Here is a 22,817-nt window from a genome sequence, read left to right on the forward strand (position 1 = left end):
TGGTATTAAATTTATTCAGGGTGGGGTGATGGATTTATGTGCTGTACAAAGTGATAGCTTCATTGTTGTGATAATCACAACTTGAAAGGAATTAAAATAAGAAATAGATTCTGCTTTAGCCGTTTTCAGTAAAGATGAAGACTCTACGTGGTTATTACAGAAATCACCCGCATGGAAGGCACAGCAGTCCACCCCTGCTGTCAGTTCTGGGAGATTCCTGCATGACTGTGAGGCTTTGAAGCCCTTTCACTTCACCTTCTAGAAACTGAATGGTGAAGTGCTGGAGGGCCTTGGTTTAAGACAGGCTAATTCAAGTTACCACAGGGAGGAGTCCCAGCTAGGAATCAATAAAAGTCCCGTATGTGAGTTCTAATAGAATTACCCGTGTTGGAACTGCGTCAATATCACCAAGCCCCGCCCCTTCCTCAGCCCTGAGGGAACATCCGGGACGGTCTGGCGGAAGTGGTGAACCCGGATGTCCACCTGGACGTCTCTTCGAAGTGAAGGCGTTGATAGGAGAGGCGCGATACCGAGCTGGCTGAGAGAGGAGTTCCAGAACTTGCCTGGAATTAGGTAAGGACAAAATTAGGTGTGAGGGGATTCTCTAGCCCGAAATGGAGGGTTTCCCAACAGTTCGGCCTCTGTTGTTAACTTTACTAGAATCGTCTGACGTGCCGACCTTCGAGAACCTTCTACATTTTTCTGACTGAGGGGATGAGGTTATTTGACAAAGGTGTTGGCTTCAGACTAGCAGAGAGCGGTTCCCAAGTTTTATGAAAGAAGTCCCTGAATGAAATCTGGTAATCACCCGCCGAGAATAGAGGAAGCGTTAGAGAGCCGTTAGTCTGAGGGGCTGCGTCGGGATGAACCGAAATGACACACATTGCCGTGTTGTTTGAAGGAAGGGAGAGATTTGGTAAGGGGGGCAGCATCCGTTCAGTCGAAGGGGCAGCTCTGAACGCTGCCTGGAATTGGGTAAAAACCCAGAGTTAGGAGTGAAGAGACTTCCCAGCCCAGAATGGAGGGGTTCCGGAAATGTTTTCCCTGCTGTCTGTTCTGGCGTCGTGATCTCTAAAAATTTTCTAAATTCTTTCCAAAAAAAAATGGCGGGGGCGGAGAGGGAGGGTGGGTGGTGTGATAGGTGCCCTGGGCATAATGGGGGTGGCGAAGTGCGGGGTTGGTATCAGTATCGGATCCAGGTGTTGGCTTCAGATCGCTACAGGGGACAGGGGTGGCAGGCGCGGATGATTCCAGACTCTATCAGAAGTAAAGCATATACTTTTGGGCCCGCGCTGTTGCACAGTGGGTTAAAGCCCCGGCCTGAAGCGTCGGCATCCTATATGGGTGCCGGTTCTAGTCCCGGATGCGGCCATCTGCGGAGTGAACCAGCAGATGGAAGACCTCTCTCTCTGTCTCTACCTCTCTCTGTAACTCTGTCTTTCAAATAAATAAAATCTTTTTTTAAAAAAGCATATACTTTTGAAAATTTTATTTAACAAAATTTTTGATTAACGTGATATTGGTAAATTTTCATTGGATGCAATGCAATATTTTAAACAGTATAAACCGATTAAATCAAGTGACTAGTCTTTCCGATTTCTTATCTATACTTTGTGTTTAGAATCTTCTTTCTTCTGTCTTCCAGTTCTTTGTGCAGTATATATTGTTGGACTATAGTCACCCCACTGCACTGTGGAACAGAACTTGTTAATTCTGTGCTTTAGTGATTGGTATCCAACCTCCCTCTACCCTCCCTGCTTCCACCCTTACCAAACTCTAATCATCACTATTCTAAGTTCAGATGGATTTTTTTAACTTCCAGTGCTGAAACAGAACATGTGGTATTTGTCTTTCTGTGTCTGGCTTATTTCATTTAATGTATTGATATCCACTTCCATCTATTTGCATAAATGTCAGATTTCATTATTTTTATGGCAAAATAATACTCCACTGTGTATATATACCACATTTTCTATATTTGTTAATCTGTAGATGAACACTTAGGTTGATTCCATATCTAGGTGAACATGAGAGTGCAAGTATTTCTTTCACATGCTGATTTCAATTCCTTGGGTTATATATACCCAGAAATGGTATAGCTGAATCTTATAGTAGATCTGTGTTTAACTGTTAGTTGTTCATAATTGTTGCACAAATGTACATTCCCACAAACAGTGTATAAGGGTTTCCTTTTCTCTACAGCCTTGCTAGCATTTGTTACTTTTTGTCTTTTTTGATACTAACCATTCTAACTGGGGTGAGATAATATTTCATTGTAGCATTTCCCTGTTAGTGATTTTGAGCATTTTTTTCATGTGTTTGTCAGCCATTTGTATTTCTTCTTCTGAGAAGAGCCTGTTCAAATAATTTGCACATTTATTAACTGGATTTGGGCATTTTGTTCAGTTTTTTTTTAAGTTCCTTATATATTCTGGGTACTAATCCTATTTCGGATGAGTAGTTTGCAAATATTTGATTCCAGTCTTTCAGTTTTCTCTTCATTTTCTTTTTTAAAGATTTATTTATTTACTTGAGAGGTGGAGATACAGAGAAGGAGAGAGAAAAAGAGAGGAGAGTGAGAGAGAGAGAGAGAGAGATCTTCTATCCACTGGTTCACTGCCTAAATGGCCACAATGGCCAGGGCTGGGCCAGATGGAACCAGGAACCAGGAGCCAGGAGCTTCCTCTGGGTCTCTCACATGGGTGCAGGGGCCCAAGGACTTGGGCTATCCTCTGCTGCCTTCGAGGTGCATTAGCAAGGAGCCAGATTGGAGGTGGAGCAGCCAGGACTCAAATTGTTGGCACATGGGATGCTGGCACTGAAGACAGTGGCTTAACCCTCTACCCAACAGCACTAACCCCTTCTCATTTTCTTGATCATTTTCTTTTGCTGTGTAGAAGCTTCTTAGTTTGATATAATCCTGTTTGTCTATTTTTACTTCCATTGCTTGTTTTGGGGCATTTTACCTGAAAATTTGTTGCTTATGCCAATGTTTTGAAGTGTTTCCACTGTTTTCTTAGTATTTTCATAGTTTTAGGTCTTACACTTAGGTCTTTGATTTTTGTATAGAGAGGTTGGAGTCAAGCTTGAATATTCTGTATGCAGTTATCCAGTTTTCCCAGCACTATTTATTGAAGAGATTGTCCTTTTGCCAGTATATGTATTCAGCGCCTTTTTCAAAAATCATGTAGCTGGAAACATATAGATTGATATCTGGGGTCTCTATTCTGTTCCATTGGTATAAGTATCTTTTGTGCCACTGCCATATTGTTTTTGGTTACAATAACTCTACACAATGGTTTGAACCCTGGTACATGATGCCTCTAAGCTTTGTTTCTTTTTGTTCAAGACTGCTTTGGCCATGTAGGATCTTTTGTGCTTCTGTTTAAATTTTAAGATTGTCTTGTGTAGTTCTGTGAAGAGCCTCATTGGTATTATGGAGATTGCATTGAATCTAAACTGCTTTGGGTAACATGAACGTTTTAACAATATTAATTCTTTCAAAACATGAGCATGGAAGGTCACCCCATTTTGTGTGTCTTCATTGATTTCTTTTATCAATGTTTTGTATGTTTTCATTGTAGAAGTCTTTTGCACCCTTGGTTAAATTTATTCTAAGAGTTTTTAAAGAGCTCTTACAATTTCTTAGTGAGTTCATCATTGGTGTATGAAAATGCTACTGATTTTTGCGTGTTGATTTTTTATACTGTGACTTTGGTGGATTCAGTTATCAGTTCTGATACTCTCTTGGAGTCTTCAGGTTTCTCTTCATATAGAATTATGTTTTCTTCAAATACGGATAATTCAACTTCTCCCTTTCTTATTTATATTACTTATATTTCTTTCTTTTGCTTAATGTCTTTGACTAAAACGTCCAGTAATGAGAATGGACTTTATTGTGGGGTTCCAGAACGTAGAGGAAATGCTTTCAGATTTTCCCCATTCAATGTGATGTTGGCTATGGGCTTGTCATATGCAGCCTTTATTACGTTGGGGTATGTTCCTTCTGTATCTAATTTGTTCAAGTTTATTTTAATGGATGTATGTCGAATTTTAGTAAATGTTTTTCTGTATCTATTGAGAGGATTAAATGGTTTATAGTCTGCATTCATTGATAGGACATATTACATTTTTTTGATTTGTGTGTATTGAATTATCCCTGCTTCCCTTGAATAAATCCTCAACAGTCATGAAGAATGAGCTTTTTGATGGGTTTTGGATTTAATTGCTAATATTCTGTTGAGAATTTTTAAATCTATGACCATTAGGGATATTTGTCTATAGTTCTCTTTTTTGCTTGTATCTGTTTCTAGTTTTGGAATAAAGGTGGTGCCAATCCCATAGAAATAGTTTGGAAGGGTTCATTCCTTTCAATTATTTGAAGTAGTTTGAGAATAATTAGTGTTAGCTATTCCTTAAGAGTTTGATGGAATTCAGCAGTGAAGTCATGTGGTCCTTAGCTTATCTCTTTGAGAGACTTTTGATTATTGATTAAATCTCATTACTAAGTAATGATCTGTTAAGATTTTCTATGTCTTCTTGGTTCCATTTTTGTAAGTTATCTGTATCCATTTATCCCCTAGGCTTTCCATTTAGTTGGCATTTCATTGGTCCCTAATTATTTTTTTTCTTAAAAAAGCCCTATTTATTTGAAAGGCAGAATTGCAGAGAGAGAGAGAGAAGGACACACACACACACGGTTGGGGGGGGGGGGACAGGGAGATCTTTCATCTGCTGGTTCACTCTCCAAATGGCTGCAATACCTGGTGCTGGGCCAGGCTGATGTCAGGAGCCTGGAGCATCATCTGGATCTCCCATGTGGGTAGCAAAGGCCCAAGGACTCAGGCCATCTTGCACTGCTTTCCCAGGCACATTATCATGGAAATGGATGAGAAGTACAGTTGATGAGACTCAAACTGGCATTCCAATATGGGATGCTGGCATTGCAAGCAATGGCTTAGTTCACTGCATCCAATGTTGGACCCTTTCTTTTGTATATCTGTGAAATTATTTTATCATTTCTGATTTTATTTATGTGAATCTTCTTTTTTCTTAAATTATCTAAAAGTTTATTGACTTTATTTCTCTTTAAAAAATCAACTCATCATTCCATATATCTTTTGTATTTTTTAGTTTCTATTTCATTTATCTCTGATCTAGTCATTTTAAAAAATTTTTTATTTGTGTGTATCTCATAAATACAGCATTAGGAACATAGTAGTTCTTCCCACCGTATCCACCATCCCACCCCACTTCCTCCTCCCTCTTCTGTTTAGTCCAAGAAAGAAAAAGAAAAAGAAAAAAAGAAAGAATGGAATAAAAAAAAAAGACAACTGTTCCTCAACAGTCTATAAAAGGGCTGTTCTGTTATTGCTTCTTGAAGGTGATTTCATTTTCCCCCTTCTTCTTTTCCCTTCCTTCCTCCCCCTTCTTTCCTTTTAGAAACTTAATTATCTTTAAAGAAGAACCTAAGGATGTTACATCTTTTGCGGGCTCTTAGACATATCTATAACTTTTGAGATTTAATAATATCCTCCATTTAATACACTAAAAGGAATTGATACAGTAAAACTTGATCTAGTCTTAAATTAATTCTTTCCTTCTATTCTAGATTTGATTTGTTCTTGCTTTTCTGGGTCCTTAAGATGTATCATTGTGTTGTTTGTTTGATATCTATTTTATTAATGTAGGTATTTATTCCTATAAACATGGTGGTGCAGTGGGTTAAGCTGCCACCTACGATGTCAGAATTGGATATTGGAATGCTACTTCAAGTCCCAGTTGCTTTGCTTCCAATTCATCTCCTTGCTAATGCACCTGGGAACACATTCAAAAATGGCCCAAGTACTTTGGCCTCTGTCACCCGTGTTGGAGTTCCAACCTCCTGGCTTCAGCCTGGCCAAGGCCTGGCTGTTGCAACCATTTGAGGAGTGAACTAGTGGATGAAAGATCTCATTCTCTGTCTCTCTCTCTTAGTTACTCTGCATTTAAAATAAATAAAAATAAAATGAAAACCTTAAAGATGTATTTATTTGAAAGCCAGAGTGACAGAGAGAGAGCACGTGTGAGAGAGAGACAGAGAGAAACGGACAGAAAGAGGGATCTTGTATCCACTGTTCGCTTCCCAAATGCCTGCAAACACAATGAGTGGGCCTGGCTGAAGCTGGGAGCCTGAAACTCCACCCAGGTCTCCCATGTGTGTGGCAGGGACCCAAGCATTTGGGCTATCATTTGCTGCCTTCCTTCCAGGGGTGTTGGCAGACAGCTGGATGGAAACAGAACAGCCAGGACTTGAACTGGCACTCTGATATGGGATGCCGGCATTCTAAGTGGCAGCTTAACCTGATGCTCCACAACATCAGCCTGTGACTAGGATATTTGAAAAGGCCTGTCTTCAAATTTAGATATTCTTTTTTTTTTTCTGCTTGACCTAGTCCATTGTGGCTGTTTCCAACTATATATTTTTTTAATTCGACTTACTGAGTTCTTCATTTTCAAGATTTCTGATTGTTTCTTTTTCAAGATCTCTTTCTTCTGAATTTCTCATTCATATCTTGCATGTTATTGCTGATTTCATTCAAATATGTCTGTATTGTCTTGTATCTTTTTGAACATCCATTTGCCTGATATTTTGAATTATTTATTTTGAATTATTTCATCAATGTCCTTTTCTTTAGAGTTTGTTACTAAAGCATTATTATGTTCCTTTGTGGGTGTCATATTGCCTGCTATTTTCCTACTTCCTATGTCCCTACATTGGCATCTTCACAACTATCTAATTAGATTTTTTATGACTTTTAGTGAGTGGCTTTCATGGTCAAAGACTTTAGACTTTTTCCTGAAGATGTCTCTTCAGTGTTTGTTTGAGAGGCTGTTTTAGCCTTTTTTCCCGGTTGGTGCTATAATATAGTTTCCCTGGATCTTCTTCCACAGTAATTAATAGCAGAAGCAGTGGCATGGGGTGCCCCTTTCAGACCCAGCATGAGTTCCTATGTCTTGACAGCAGACCACGAGGCAGGGTCTGAGAGAGTGGGGACACCAGCCCTCAGTTCATTCTGGCTGGTATTGTGGGGACACCAGCTACAATCCTGGAGGGGTTGCTTGAGTGCCTGTGTTGACAGGGGCTTGGTATTGCAGGAAGAGATGCGTATGTCCCCACAGTGCCAGCCTCAGATTTCTATGCAATGTCTTCTCAACCACTTACCTTTTTTTCCCTCAAGCAGATAAGTACACCGTCTATGTCTATGTTATTATGCCTGTGATTGGAGGAGGAAAGGCGTGAACAACCCTGCCACCTATGTGGTAATGCCAGGTCACATCCAGGGCCCACAGTCTCCCAAGACTGGTGCAGCACAGGATAGGTCCAAGGAATAATTCGCTATGGGCTACCTGTCATTGAGGTGTGCTTATAGCCCAAGGCTGCTGCACTCATTGTCAGGCTAGGATAGACATCGGATGACTGGAGTCACATGTCCCAAGTTGGGATGGGGGCAGGTTCAGGGATTCCATCTATCATCAGTGACCTGGGGACAGAGTCCATTCATATCTGCCAAGTATTGTATAACCAGATCCGGTACACAGTCTTGTGCTCACCTTGGTACCCTATTCTCTAGTGAATGGAGCTTTTCCTTTTGTTATGCTTGCCCATGGCTGAGGGAGCGGTGATGAAGGCAGTTAGTTCCTTGGCTGCCTAGGCTTACATTAAGCTGGGCTGCACCTGAGTCTTGTAACTACAGGGCCTATGCTGTTTTGTGGATGCACACCTGGGCCCTGAGATACTGAGGGTGATGCAGGCTGAAACACTAGTCTAACACACCAGGCACCAGAGCGCAAGTCTCTGCCTGAAGCCAGGATGATCTAGAGGCTGCATCTCTGAGTACTGGCTTGGGGATAGAGACGTTTGGGTTTTATCTTGAGCTGGATCTCACCACAGTGGACTCAGACCTGAGCCTCAGGGCACGGCTCTAAACTCACTTTCCTATACTACTTTCTCCTGACTGGATCCCTGATTTTCTGACTGCCCAAGGTTGGGAGAGGAGCATGGGGACAGTACTGTGGCCACCCAGGTTGATATTAAGCTGAGTCAAAACTGAGTCTCACAGGCACTAGAAACGTCACAGTCTCAGGGTGTATGCTAGACTTGCATGATGCCTGATAAATAATTCAGAATATTGGGCATATGGATGTTCAAAAAGATATAAGAGAATAGACAGATATTAGAATGAAATAAAAGCAATCTTGAAAAAGAAACAATCAGAAATCTTAGAAATGAAGAATTCAGTAAGTCAAATTACAAAAAAAAAAAAAAAAAGTTGGATACAGCCCCAATAGACTGTGATAGAGAAGTCGTAGACTTTGAGTGAAGTCTCAGAACAGAAGAGATCTCACACACCTATGCCCATGCTTTTAGTCCTGAGAGATGGGTAAATGTGCAATTGATGTGAAAAACCCTGACTTCTAACTATGCTATCAGGGAAGTGAGCACCTTCGAATGGGAGCAATGAGGTATCTCCCAGCTGAAATGACCTAACCATTTCACCTTCCATCTTCTAGGTTACAGAGTTAACTTGCCTAAATGCCTCGGGGTCGTAAGAGCAAGCTCCGAGCCCGGGCAAAACGCCGTCAGGCTCAGAAAGAGCCCCAGAACCTGGTGGGTGCTCAGGCCACGGCAGGAGTGACAGAACGGGCCCACTCTTCTTCATCTAATCGTGTCAGGAGTGCTCCCCAGAGATCAACTGCTTCTGGAGCCACCACCACTACTGCTGCAGCTGTTTCACATGCAAGATACAATAACCAAGTGAGAGAAAGGCCAACATCCTCACAGGCCCAGGTTGCCTTTGGGCACTTATGTAGTGCCCCTCTAGATGAGAAGGTAGTTACTTTGGTGCAATACTTGCTGCTCAAGTATCAAATGAAAGAGCGTATTTGGGAGGCAGATGTGATGAGAAATATAATCCGTTTGCCCAAGAGCCACTTCTATGAGATCTTGATGAAAGCTTCTGAATACATGGAGCTGATCTTTGGCCTTGACATAAGGAAGCTGGATCCCAACAGGCATATCTATATCCTCGTCAACAAGTTGGATATAAGCTACGATGCAAAGCTGGGCGATGATGAAGGAATCCCCAAGACTGGCTTGCTAATGACAATCTTGGGTGTGATCTTTGCGAGGGGCAACTGTGCCACTGAGGAGCAAATATGGCAAATTTTAAATATAATGGGGATATATGATGGGAGGAGGCATTTCATTTTTGGGGATCCCAGGAAGCTCATCACCAAGGATTTGGTGAAAGCAAAATACCTGATATACCGGGAGGTTCCCAATACTATTCCTCCACGCCATGAATTCTTATGGGGCCCAAGAGCTCATGCTGAAACAAGTAAGATGAAAGTCCTTGAGTTTTTAGCCAAGGTCCATGATATTGTCCCTACTGCCTTGACATCCTGGTATGCGGAAGCTTTGAGAGATGAGGAAGAGAGGGCCCAAACCAGAGCTGCCGCCAGAGCTCGCATTAGAGCCATAGCTGATGCACGTTCCAGGGCCTTACTCATCAGGCCCTCCCACACTAGTAAAGTTTGATTCATTCCTTGTTTTGTGGTTCATAAAAAAAATCCACATTCTGTGTCAGGGTGGGGGGCTGGAGACAACATAATATATATGACATATTTGCTTTGTTGTTCTGTTCTTTGTTCTTAGATAAGTTTTTAAAAATATTGTTCCCTTTATCAGAAGGTTTAAGTAACTTTAGAATCTAAGTTTATGGATGATATTGCTCAAATATTCATTGCTGTGAATGAAATTTAAGAGTTTTACTATTTTGTAAAACAAACTAGGAAATGGTCCATAATATTTAGTGATTTAGAACAAGATAGTATAACAGTAAATTGAGCATATTGTTGGAAATGTAAAAGAATTCACCATTGTGATGGTTGAGATCAAGAAATGGAGAAAAAACAAAAGATTATAAATTGTTGTTTTCACTTATCACTTTTGGTCCATGAATGTTTTATAACATTCAAACCTGGTTATATTTACTTTATTTAAAAATGTAAGAGAAATAATAATAAAGCAGACCCCTTTTTCAGGAGCTTATTTTTTTAAAACAAATATTGACCATATATTCTTTGGAGAGCTTGTGTTAGTACCTGGAGTGCTAAGATAAACAAGAATCAGACCTCCCACAGAAAATTTAAGTTTTGGAGAATTCATAATGAAAGAAAGATGGTAAGGGACATAGTTCAGGTTTCTATAATGAATTATCATTGACTAGGAGAATTAAACAAGAAGCATTTATTTTCCACAATTCTAGAGGTTGGATGGCTTGAGATCAGGTTGTCAGCTGAAATTCTTGGTGAAAGGCTCTTTCTACTTACCATATCCTTACAAGGTGGAGAGAAAAAAGCTCTGATTTCTTTATCCCTTTCTAGGGACACTAATCCCATTCATGAGGACTCCGTTTTTATGACCTTATTACCAAAGGCTCCACCCCAAATGCCCTCACACAGAGGATTTAGGCTTTACTATATGAATGGAGGGGGCACACAAACATGCAGACTATACAAATGAGATATCTCCTAAACAAACTGATAAGTCAAGAGAAGGTCTGAAGACTTGGAGACTTTAGTTGCAAGAGTGTAACTGCTCTATGGCAAGGTAATTTGGGACTTTGGAAAATGGTAAGGCCTTCAATGTGAGCTAATTGTAAATCAATCTGAATGGTGGGTTAGATGAACCTGTAGAAACGGCAGATAAGGGCCAAAACATCATATGATGTGCCTCATACCAGAAAGAATTCTCTACCCAAGGAAGAAATGGAGAAAGTCCTGTATTCTTGTCTCAGTGCAGGTGAACACAGTGTACAAAAGGATAATTTATATACACCAACACAAGGAAGTGTCTGAGAAATAATGGAGATAATCATATACAGTGGAGGGCTAAGAAACCAGTGTGCTGGAAACTTTTGCAGTAGGCTGAGAGGCACAGTTCACCCATTTAAATGAGGTTACCACGTATGTAACTTGACAAACTCTAAAGCTAAAACTAGGTATTTAAATGGAGGTGAAGTAATTGCAAGTATAAGTAGTTTGGAAGGAAGGGCAGGAAGAAGGGAGGGACTAAGGTAGACCTTGACGCAATTTATAGGAGTTTTGATTTGCATCAAAGTGTGTAAGGCTCCTCCACACTGACCATAAATAACATATCTTCAAAAATGTTCTGCAGTAAATAACTTACATTTTTTTTCCAAATTCACTTGTGAGAAGAGTCAAATTTAACACACTATCTACCGGTTCTTGGGGATATACATTTGAAGTTAGTGATTTTAGAAAACAAATAAGGTTAGAAATGAAGGCAAATTTGGTGATTTATTTGAGACTGGCCACTGAATCCATACCCTGATTAGTGGTCAAGACCCAAAAATTCCCTTAGAAGTGGTAGATGAAGAAGGATCAAGAAGAATATTTAGTGGAGCATTAAGCCTCTGATTTTAATGTAAATTAAAAATATGTAATCTCAGAAACTAGAAGCAAGAAAGGAAAGAAAGAAGGAAAAGGAAGGAATGAAGGAAGGAAGGAAGGGGGAGGGAGGAAAGGTGGGAGGGGAGTGAGGAACAAAATATCATTATATTCTTAGAATTGTATCTATGAACTACATTCTTTTTGTTTCAATACCACACTAATGTGAAAAAACAAAGTATCAAAAAATTAAAAGCAAAGTTACTGTGTAGCAGTCATGTACAGTGGCTGCATTCCAACAAGCCTTGTAATCCTTCTAGGAGGTTACAATAGATTTCTATGGCTGTAGTGACAAATTACCATCAACATCATGTTACAATGGTATACATGTATTATAACACATATGTGGGTGAGAAATGCAGATTGGCTCTGTTAATCTCTGTGCTTGCATTTTACAAGATCCATACCAAGTTATCAGAGCCTGCATCCTTATTGTAAGGCTCTGGGAAGAATCTCTTTTCAAAATCTTTCAAGTTGTTGGTAGATATCAGTCCTTTACAGTCGTAAGATTAAAATAATATTTTCTGGCTGCATTTAGCTGTAGCAACCATGATTTGTCAGTATCTCTCTCCAGTCCTTGCACGGGAATCTAGTTGTCTTGAGTGAGCAATTACATGTTTAATCCTTACCGCTGGAACCTTTATTTTAAAAAAAAATTTAAATGTTTACCTAAATAACTATAAATATGCATGGTTCTGTATAACATTTCAATACCCTTATACAATGTGTGCTGATCAAATCAGGGTTATCAAGATTTCCTGCTGTGACAATACTTTATGATTGGTGAGTTGGAGCTCCTTTCTTCTATTTGCTTATAAAGCATACGATACATTATTGTGAACTATAGTCACCTTATTCTGCTCACTACTGCTTTGATCTAACTCTAATTTGCAACCCATTATTCAAACTCCCTCTATCCCCCTAACGCTCCCAACCTGTATCAATTATTTTTCTTTGTTCAAATTGAGATTTTTTAGCTTCCACATATGAGGGAGAATAAGTGGTATTTGTCCTTCTGTGTCTAGCTTGTTTCACTAAACATGATGCCTTCCAGTTCCATCCATTTTGCTGCATGGAACTGGATTAGCTGGGAGCTGGATCAGAAGTAAATCCACTGAAACTGGAACTTGAGTTGATATATGGGATGCTGATGTCACAAGTGGGATTTAACCTGCTACACCACAATGCCAGCCACTTGTGTCTTAAATATTTTAATTAAAAACTAATAGTTTATATATTTTGACAATATGAATAAATCACAATTTTACTTCCTTACTACATTCTTCCAAAATTCAACCCTCTTCAAGAGTATCCAGAATTGAAAAATGATGTGCATATTGCTTTAAAATATATTCTGAGCTTTTTCTCTGATAGAAGTAGTAGAAAAAAAGGTGTGGAATCTTGGAGGGTCCTGGACAACTTAGATGAAGAAGCTTGAGGAATGTCTGAATTATCACTACTGGTAGGGTAGTCCAAGTGGGCAGATGTACCATATAAAAAGTCTACAGGCATTCCTGATACTCTGCCTTAGAATCTTCTTTACTCACTGTCAGGCAGAGAGTAGCTAGCTCTCCTGTTTTACCAAGTGATGTTTTTATGGAATTTGTGATGGCTACATCTCTTCATTACTCTAGTGGGCTTTACTTCCTTACCAGTGTATTGAAGCCATGAACCATGTTGATGCCTACTTGAGGAAGGTATTTCTTCTCCTGTGTGAGGGTCCTTCCACCACTGTGGTTGATGCTATGTGTATGGGGAAGATGGTGAATGATGACTGTTCAAACGGGCCAGGGAGTACGAGTGAGTGATGGGAGACAGATTGTAGTTACAAGCCGTGAGAAGATGGAGAAGGAATTCCTTAAGGCTCAGTACCTTAGTGACTCTGTAAATGAAGGGCTGATTGTAGATATGTCCTGAAAAAAAGTATCTAGTTGTTAGCCCTGCCTGAGACTATCTCCTTCGGTTCCTCAGTGCTCTGCAGCCATAGGTAAAATGTGCTGTGGTTTTGGTGGTCTGTGTTGCCACCAGATTCTTCCGTAGTAGGGCTTTGGCCCAATATAAATATTTTGCAGAATGGGGAGAATTATTGCAGATGGTGCAGTTCATCGTCAAATTGACTGAGGGTGATGGGAATATGTAGGCCAAACCTCTTTATCCCCCACCCCTCACAGCTACCCCCAGTCTCAAGGAGGTGAAGTGACCATCCAGGAGTCAAGTTTAGAAACCTAAGTGAGGACTGAGGCTACTTCCTCCTCCGCAGTAGAAGGGGGGTCGGCATAGAGCCCCACCCCTGCTGTCAGTTCTGGGAAGCTTTAAACAGGAGTGGCAGGAAGTAGCTTTGCAGCACACAATCCACCTCTTGACATTTTAAGGTAGTAAATGAAGGGTTTGGTACGAGTGAGCTGGTGACGAGTTAGCAGCTAGAGAAGTTCAAGCCCTGCAAGTGGCAAAGTAAGAACTTTGCCTTGAGTTTGAGGGGACAGCCCTCAAGATTGCAGGGTGGTGTGGTGGAGGGTGGGGGTGGGGGAAGAGGCCAGGAGGAGTGAGAGGGGCACACCAGACTCCTATCCTTGATTTCAGCTCAGATGGGCCATGGACAGTAATCACTTGATTTAGTGGCTTCTGAATTTGTCCAGCAGGGAATCTGGGAGCCAGGAGTATTGGACAAGGGTGTTGGCCCCAGATCTGTGGGTGTAGTCGTCCAGGGCTTGCCACAGGCCAGATAAGGATCCTGAGTGAGCTCCAAAGGAACTTGCCCCTACAGAACTAAGGGAGCCAACACAACCCTACTCCTCCTCTCAGCTCTTTTTTTTTTTAATTTAATTAAGTATTTTATTTAAAGCCCTTTATTTATAAATTGATAATTAAAAGTTTTACATTCACAAAAAAGTTGCAAAGATAGTGCAGACTCAGCGTTCATTTCCCCTTATTGTTAATCTCTTACATTAATGATTTATTTTTCATAAGTAATGGCCCAATATTAACACATTTTTATTAACTAATATCCATATATCATTCAGATTTCCTTCAGTGTTCCCAGCATTTTTTCCTTCCTAGGATCCCATTTATGACAACGCATTGCTCTAGTCATCATTTTCCCTAGGTTTCTCCAGGTTGTGACTGTTTTTCAAACGTTGCTTACTTTTAATGACCTTGATAGTTTTAGGGGATAATGATCAGGTATTTTGTGTACTGTCCTTCACTTGTGATGTGTTTCATATTTTTCTCATTATTAGACTGTCATTATGGCCTCTAGGGAAAAAGACCTCATGAGTAGAGTGCCATTTTTATCATATTAATTTAAGAGTGAACACTATCAACATGACTTATCACTGACAATGTTCACCTTGACCACCTGGCAGAGGTAGTGTTTGACAGATTTTCTGCAATGTAAAGTTATTCTTTTCCTACTCTTTCCATAAAACACTCTTTCAAGAGATGGCACTATCTCAGTCTATAAAGGCTGGGTAGTTTTGCTCCATCTCCTTGAAGGTGGAGTATTCCTCTCCTTGAAGGAGAAATTATTTAGAATTCTTCTTTAGAAAAGATTTTTTTATTCTTCATGTTTTGTTTTTTCACTTATTTATATCAGTATGGACTAATGGATATTAATTTTATGCTTTGGATTATAATCCACTACTAGATTATTTTGTTGTTCAATTTGTTCCCTTGATCCTATAGCCTTGTTGCGTCTCAGTCCACTCAAGAGATAAAGCTTAGAAAATGAAATCTAAACACATGTGTACATATATCTATAATTCATTCTATGTTTGTTCATCTATTGTCTATATTAAGCTAAACATGAGGCTTACTGGTTTCTCCAGGTCTAATATAATACCACATTATTTATTCTATCCCCCCTTTGCTTACCTTTATGATAAAGTTGGCTTCCACTATCCAATATCTGTATACTGATTTTTTTTTCTATTCCATTACATTGATTTCAAATTGTTAACCCATACCCTTGTGAGCAATAACTTTACCAACTACAGTATAGTGCCTATGTACTGTTTCTTTTTTTCTTTAGTCTTAACATTCTTCAATCATTTCCAGAGTTCCAAATGCTTAGGTCATCATCTTTTTTCTCCATCCTCTTTAGTGGCATTACTTCATATAATTGTAACACAGCTAGATCTTTTTTTGTATTCCATCCTGGGATACCCAGCTGTATGAACTTGATTTTTTTCTAATTTGTGTATATTAAGGATCATTATTTATGATGTAATGTTCCATATGCTTTGAAAAAAATGTGTAGTGTCTCATATCTACCATAACAATACTATGCAAAATAGTCTAATCATCCTGAAAAATTCCTGTGCTTCATGTACTCAACCACCCCCTTTCAAACCTCTGCAAACTACTGATCTCTTTTTGTCTCTGTAGTTGTGTCTTTTCCAGAATGTCACATATATTGAATCAGACAGCAAGTAACAATTTTCAGACTGGCTTTTTTCATTTATCAAAATGCACTTAAGATTCATATTATTGGTGCTAGCATTGTTTTGCAACTGGTTAAGCTGCCCCTTCAAATGCCAATTCAAACCCTAGCTGCTCTGCTTCCAATACAGCTTTCTACTAATGCACATAGGAAAGCAGTGGAAGATGGCCCAAGGAGCTCGGCCCCAGCCACCCATCTGGGAGACCCAGATGGAGTTCCTGGCTCCTAGCTTTGGTGGGTTGTGGCCATTTGGGGATGAACCAGTGGATGGAAGTACCCTCTCTCTCTCCCTCTCTTTCCCCTTTCTCTCTGTTACTCTGCCTTTCAAGTAAATAAATACATAAATCTTTAAAAATATTTGTAAAATTGTAGGGATTGATAGTTAATTATTTTTATTGCTGAATAATATTGTATATACCATAGTTTATTTATTCACTCACATATTAAGGACATTTTGGTTTTGAGTCATGATGAATAACGCTGATATAAGCATTAATGTGAGATTTGTGTTGACATAAAGATTTCAGACATGTTGGATAAATATCTAGGAGTACAACTGCTGGATAATGTGATAAAACAATGTTTAGCTTTATAAGAAACTGCCAAATTGTTTCCATAGTGGTTGTATCATTTTGCATCCCCACCTTCAATGTGGGAGTGATCTAGTTGCACCCTCACCAGCAATCAGTAACTTTGCTTCTAATAGGTGTATACCAGCAAGTACTTGTTGCCTTAATTTGTATTTCTTTATGCTCTGCATGCTTTCATATGCTTTTTTGTCATCTGTATATTTTCTTTTGTGAGATATGTGTTCACATATTTTGTCCATTTTTAAAACAGTGATAGATTAGTTTCCTAGGGGGTGCTTACAAGAAAATAAATTCAGGGGTCAGTGCTGTGGCCTGACAGCTTTAGTGCCAGCATCCCTTATGGGTGTTGGTTCAAGTCCCAGCTGCTCCACTTCCAATCCAGCTCTCTGCCATGGCCTGGGAAAGCAGTAGAGGATGGCCCAAGTCCTTGGGCTCCTGCATCCATGTGGGAGACCCAGAGGAAGCTCCTGGCTCTTGGCTTTGGATCAGCGTAGCTTTGGCCATTGTAGCCAATTGGGGAGTGAACCAGCGGATTGAAGACCTCTCTCTCTCTCTCTGTGTGTGTATCTCTCCTTCTCTCTCTGTGTGATTCTGACTTTCAAGTAAATAAATCTTAAAAAAAAAATAAATTCACTCACAGTTTTGGAGACTAGACGTCTGAAATCAGTGTCAGAAGGGTTGATTTCTTTCAGAAAGTCTAGGGGTAAATCCATCCCATGTCTTGCTCCTACCTTCTGGTGGCTATCCAGCAATTGTTGGCAATCCTGGCTTATAAACCCATCACTCCAATCTGCCATATCTTCACATGGCTTCCCCTGTGTGTCTGTTTCAAATATTCTTCTGCCTTAGTCTTATGACACTTGTGATTGGCTTTAGGACCCAGCCTAAATCCAAGATGATCTCAGTTTGAGATTTTAATTTAATTAAATCTGCAGACTCTCCAAATAAGGTCATGTTCACAAGTTGCAGAGGTTACAAAACAGACATACATTTTCAAAAGTCACTATTCAACCCACTAGTAGTTGCTTATTTCATTATTGTTGAGTTCTAATGGTTCTTCATACATTCTAGATACCAGTCATTATTAGATTTGCTATTTGAAAATATTTACTACAATTTGTGTCTTGTCCTTTTCTTAACAGAGTCTTTCCCAGAACCATATTTTTTAATGTTAATAAAACATTAACAGTCCCGGCCATTGTGGCCCTTTGGGGAATGAATCAGAAGATGGAAGATCTTGTTCTCTCTCTGTCACTCTCCCTCTCTCTGTCACTCTTCCTTTCAGATAAACAAATAAATATGCCCTGCCCCCCCCCAATAAAACTCATCACTGAACCTGAAGTCACATGTATTTCACCCTATGTTTTCTTCTAGAGGTTTCAGTTTTGTATTTTACATTTAGGTCTATAATTCATTTTGAGTTAATTTTTGGGTAGATGTGAGGTACTTATGTCTTTTCCATGTGGACAACCAATTTTCTAGCACCATCTGCTAACAAAACCATACCTATCATTTTCTATTTATTTGCCTTTGCACGTTTATAAAAAATTGGCTATATTTATATGGGCCTACATTTTGGTATTCTCTGCTTTATTAGTCTAGTTCACCAACACTATACTGTTTTGATTACTCTAGCTTTATCTTAAAGCTTGCACTTGAGCAATGTGAGCTCTTACACTTTGTCTTTTTAGTTGTATGCTGCCAGTCTAGGACCTTTGCTACTCATATCAGAGTTAGAGTCAGTTTGTTGATATCTTCAAAAAATTTGCTGGGATTTTGATTGTGATTGAGTAGAATCTATAAATCAAGATAGAAAGATCTGGTATTTTAGAAATAGTGAGTCTTCACATCCATGAAGAGGAAATATTGCTCCATTTACTTAAACCTTCCTTGTGAGTAAGTGGTAATTTTCTGTATATGGATCTTGTACCTATCACAGCCTTATGCCTAAGCATTGTTATGTGTGCTATTATAAATGTTTGCATTTTATTTTCTAATTCCAATTGTTTATTTCTAGTACATACGAAAGTGTTTACAATTGCTTATTAGTTTTTTTTTTTTTTTTTGGACAGGTAGAGTTATAGACAGTGAGACAGAGAGACAGAGAGAAAGGTCTTCCTTCCATTGGTTCACTCCCCAAATGGCCCCCATGGCCAGCGCTGTGCCAATCCGAAGCCAGGAGCCAGGTGCCTCTTCCTGGTCTCCCATGCGGGTGCAGGGCCCAAGCACTTGGGCCATCCTCCTCTGCTCTCCCGAGCCACAGCAGAGAGCTAGACTGGAAGAGGAGCAACTGGGACTGGAACCAGCGCCCATATGGGATGCTGGCGCCCACAGGTGGAGGATTAACCAAATGAGCCATGGTGCCGGCCACTGCTTATTAGTTTTTAAGGAAGGATTTTTTTTTTTTTTTGTGGATTTTGGGGGGATTTCTATACAGTCTCTTTCTCTGGCAAAAAAGGACAATTATTATTTATCTTTTACCTATATTACACCATTTGTTTATTTGTTTATAGCTGTGTTGTACTACATAAGACACTCATTATACCAAATAGGTATCATGAGAGGATAACCTTGTCTCATTTTCAGACTTAGGAAAAAACTATTCATTTCTTCATTATTAGATGGAATTTTTACTGTGGGTTTCCTTATACATTCTTTATCAGGTTAAGGAAGTTCCTTTCTACTCTTAATCTCTAAAATGTTTCATCACAAATTGTTATTTAGAATTTCAAATTATTGTTCTACATATATAGATGTAGTAAATTATCTTACATTCAATCTGTTAATGTAAATAATTTCATCAATGGGGCTGGTGTTGTGGCAGAGCAGGTTAAGCCTGTGACACTGGCATCCCATATCAGATCCCTGGTTCAAGTCCCAGCAGCTCCACTTCACATCCAGCTCCCTACTAATGTGCCTGGGAAGGCAACAGAAGATGGCCTAAGTGCTTGCACCCCTCCTTCCCATGTGGGAGACCAGGATGGAGTTCAAGACTCCTGGTTTCAGCCTGGCCAAGCCCTAGCCATAGTAGCCATTTGGAGACTGAACCAGCAGGCATAAGATTTGTTTCTCTCTGTTTCTCCTTCTATCTCTTTCAAATAATTAAAATAAAGCTTTTTTTTAAAAGTTCACTTATTTATTTTTGAATACTGAATCAGTCTTGCATTCTTGGAATTAACCCTTCTTTGACATGATGTATTATTCTCTTTACATATTGCTGAATTCTATTTGCTATTATTTTGTTAAGGATATTTTAATTCATGAGTTATTGGTCTGTAGTAACTTTTCCTGGTAATGTATTTATTTGACTTTGGTATTAGGGTGATGATAGCCTCAAGAAAGAATTGAGAATTCTCCTCTTTTCTATGTTCTGGAAAAGGCTGTGGATTACTGGTAATTTTTCTTCCTTTAATGTTCAACAGTTCACCAAAGAAACCATCTGAGTCAAGTGATTCCTTTATTAGTAAGCCTTAAACTACCAATAAAATATCTTCAAAGAATCGTGGGACAGTCCCACTTGTTATGGCCAACGTGGCCACAGACTCTCTTGTCTTTCTTAGTCCAAAGGAAGGCCACAGCTGTGGACAGGGGCTATTCCAATGCCAGGCTGCCCACACTTGAAGAAATTGCCAGGAGGAAAGTTTGTCACCTTTGAAGGGACCCTGTGGGCATATCTCTTGGTTGTGGGAAAGGATTGAAGGCCAAAAGTTGGAAGGCCTGGGACCGTGCTTGGACCCATTTATTTTTAGTTGGTGTTTTCTCTGTCCCTGTTCTTCCTCTCTATGGTTAAAGATCTTAAAGGCCAGGTCAAGGAGCTCCTTTTGAAGGATTTGAGACCCAGCTTCGAGCTTCTGAAGCTTGAGGTGAATGTCTGGGGCTGACTGAAAGATGAAATGCACATTTATCACAAGAGTGCTCCCTGGGGAGTCAGAGTTTAGTAGGAGCAGGGTCATAAGGTAATTCTATCTTTAATACTTTGAGGTGCCACTAAAATGTTTTCCATAATGTCTACAATTTTGTAATTTCCACCAGCAATATACAAGGGTTCCTATTTCTCCACATCTTCTCCAACACTTAATATTTACCTTAAAAAAAATCAAACACATTCTAGTGTGTGTGAAGTAGTGCTCATTGTGGCTTTGATTTTCATGTCCTTAATGATCAATGATGTTGAATATCTTTGCATATGCTTGCTGACTATTTCTAATCTTCCTTGAAGAACTGTCAATTCAAATATGTTGTCCATTTATTAATTGGGTTGTCTTTTCTTGATTGAGTATAAAGGGTTCTTTATATACCCTTATAAGACAAAGGACTTAAAACATTACTTTCTGCTTTGTGAATTATCTTTTTACATTCTTCATAACATCCTTTCTGTGTAAAAGTGTTTGCTTTATCAACTTTTACAAAGTCCTGTGTATGTATTTTTTTTTCTACTGCAGTTTGTGCTTTGGTGTCTAGTTTTGGTGACTCTAGTTTAGGCTCCAGAATGGCCTCAGAATGTTGTAGGAGAAGCAAATTTCAAAGGCCAGTTTCCTTAAATTGCCAGAGAAAAACTAATTGCCTTCTTAGGTAAATTCTACCAAAACATACAAATTAGGGAAAATTACTAAACTCATTTTAACAGGTGCATTGATCTCAATACAAGACCAAATAAGGATACTCCCTGGAAAAGATCACTTGCGTCAAGCTCTCTCACATAGAGGCATCTATCCTAAATAAAATCATATCATGGTCACACTGCAGCAGTGAATAAGTAGTCTGTCAGAGAAATGCAAAGATGATATATAATAACATTTGGAAAAAACTGTTAATTAGAATTGCTCTAAGTTGATAGATGAAAAGACAGAAGGCATATGATCATTTCCAGGAGTGCAGAAAATGCCTTTGGAAAAACATTTAACACACATTCATGGAGAAAAATAGCTTTTAGCAAAATAGCACTAAAAGCAAATTTCCATTTCCTAAATGTACAGTGAAATTATATAATTGTAAAATGTAATGTATTCCTAATAAAGAAGGACCAGGACACAGATCACAGATGTGTGGGACCATCCCTACTGTTTAGTAATGGGCTGGTATACATAACCATAGCAAGAAAATACATAATAAAGTATATGAGGTAGGAATATTTGAAAAGACAGAGATAATAAATGGTGACAACAGGATCTTCTAGTTTAAAAATCTAAGGGAACCGAGGCATAGACTAGTCAGATGAGTAAGACTTCAGCAGGCTGTTGTATGTATCACTATAGCAAACTCAGGGTGCAGCTGTACAAAATCAATAACTAATTAGGACAAGTAATGGAAAATACCCCAAACACAACAACAGCAAATATCAAAAATTTACCTAAAAGAAACCCAACAAATATGTACACAGTCTTTCGGAGGCGACTATAAAAAAACTTGGGAAAAGGGTATCCCAAAGGATATTGTAAAGATGTCACTTTTCCTTAAATTATTTACAGATTCACTGCCTACTGTGGACTAAGTTGGCCCCCCTTAGAATTCATATATTGAAGCCTTATCCCCCTATGTGATTTTATTGGTGAAATACTTATGGGAAGTAATTGGGGTTAAATGAGGTCCTAATAGTGGAGCTGTAATCCAAACGGACTGGTTTCTTTATATGAAGAGGCAATGAAATCAGAGCTCTCACTCCACAGAGAAGAGGACATGTGAGGGCACAGCAAGAAAGTGGCTGTCTGCAAGTCAGGATAAGAGTTTCTACTGGAACCAACCCTGCTTTTACATTGATCCTGATCCTACCTCCGGAACTGTGAGAAAATGAATTTCTGTCTAAGCCACATTGTCTGTGGTGTCTTGTTATGGCAGCCAGAGTGGACTAATGCATTGCCTTATATGTAGCATGCAAGATGGCAACCAGATGCAGGCTGGTGTTTCCTAAAATCAACCTGGAGAAAACTACATAAAGGAGAATGAAAGAGAACTATTAAGGGGCCAGCATGGTGGTACAGCAAGTTAAGCCACCACCTGCAATGCCAGTATCCTGTATGAATGCTGGTTTGAGTCCTGGCTGCTCCACTTCTGATCTAGATCCCTGCTAATGCACCTGGGAAAACAGTGGAAGATGACCCAAGTGCTTGGGCCCCTGCCACCTATGTGGGACACCAGTTGGAGCTCCTGGCTCTTGCCTTCTGCCTGGCCCAGCCTGGCCATTGTGGTTATTTGGTGACTGAACTAATGGATGGAATCAATTCTCTCTCTCTCTCTGTCTCTCTCTCTCTCTTTCTGTAATTCTGTCTTTAAAATAA

At 39.5% G+C, this 22,817-nt stretch overlaps 1 protein-coding gene across 2 annotated transcripts; it reads left to right on the plus strand.

The window, feature by feature from the left end:
* Positions 1-443: 443 nt before the first annotated feature.
* LOC100352291 (melanoma-associated antigen B10) lies at positions 444-10,349 on the plus strand. Of its 2 annotated transcripts, none has more exons than XM_008272478.3 (2): positions 444-573; positions 8,554-10,333. In XM_008272478.3, exon 2 carries the CDS (start codon positions 8,576-8,578, stop codon positions 9,578-9,580), a length of 1,005 nt encoding a protein of 334 aa, XP_008270700.1. In that variant the 5' UTR covers positions 444-573; positions 8,554-8,575; the 3' UTR covers positions 9,581-10,333. The 2 variants fall into 2 exon arrangements, with proteins under 2 accessions (XP_008270700.1, XP_051683618.1); XM_051827658.2 differs by lacking the exon at positions 444-573 and adding an exon at positions 676-916 and having other exon boundaries at positions 8,554-10,349.
* Positions 10,350-22,817: the final 12,468 nt, after the last annotated feature.

The sequence above is a fragment of the Oryctolagus cuniculus genome, chromosome X, assembly GCF_964237555.1.
Source record: "Oryctolagus cuniculus chromosome X, mOryCun1.1, whole genome shotgun sequence".
Taxonomy (NCBI): Eukaryota; Metazoa; Chordata; class Mammalia; order Lagomorpha; family Leporidae; genus Oryctolagus; species Oryctolagus cuniculus.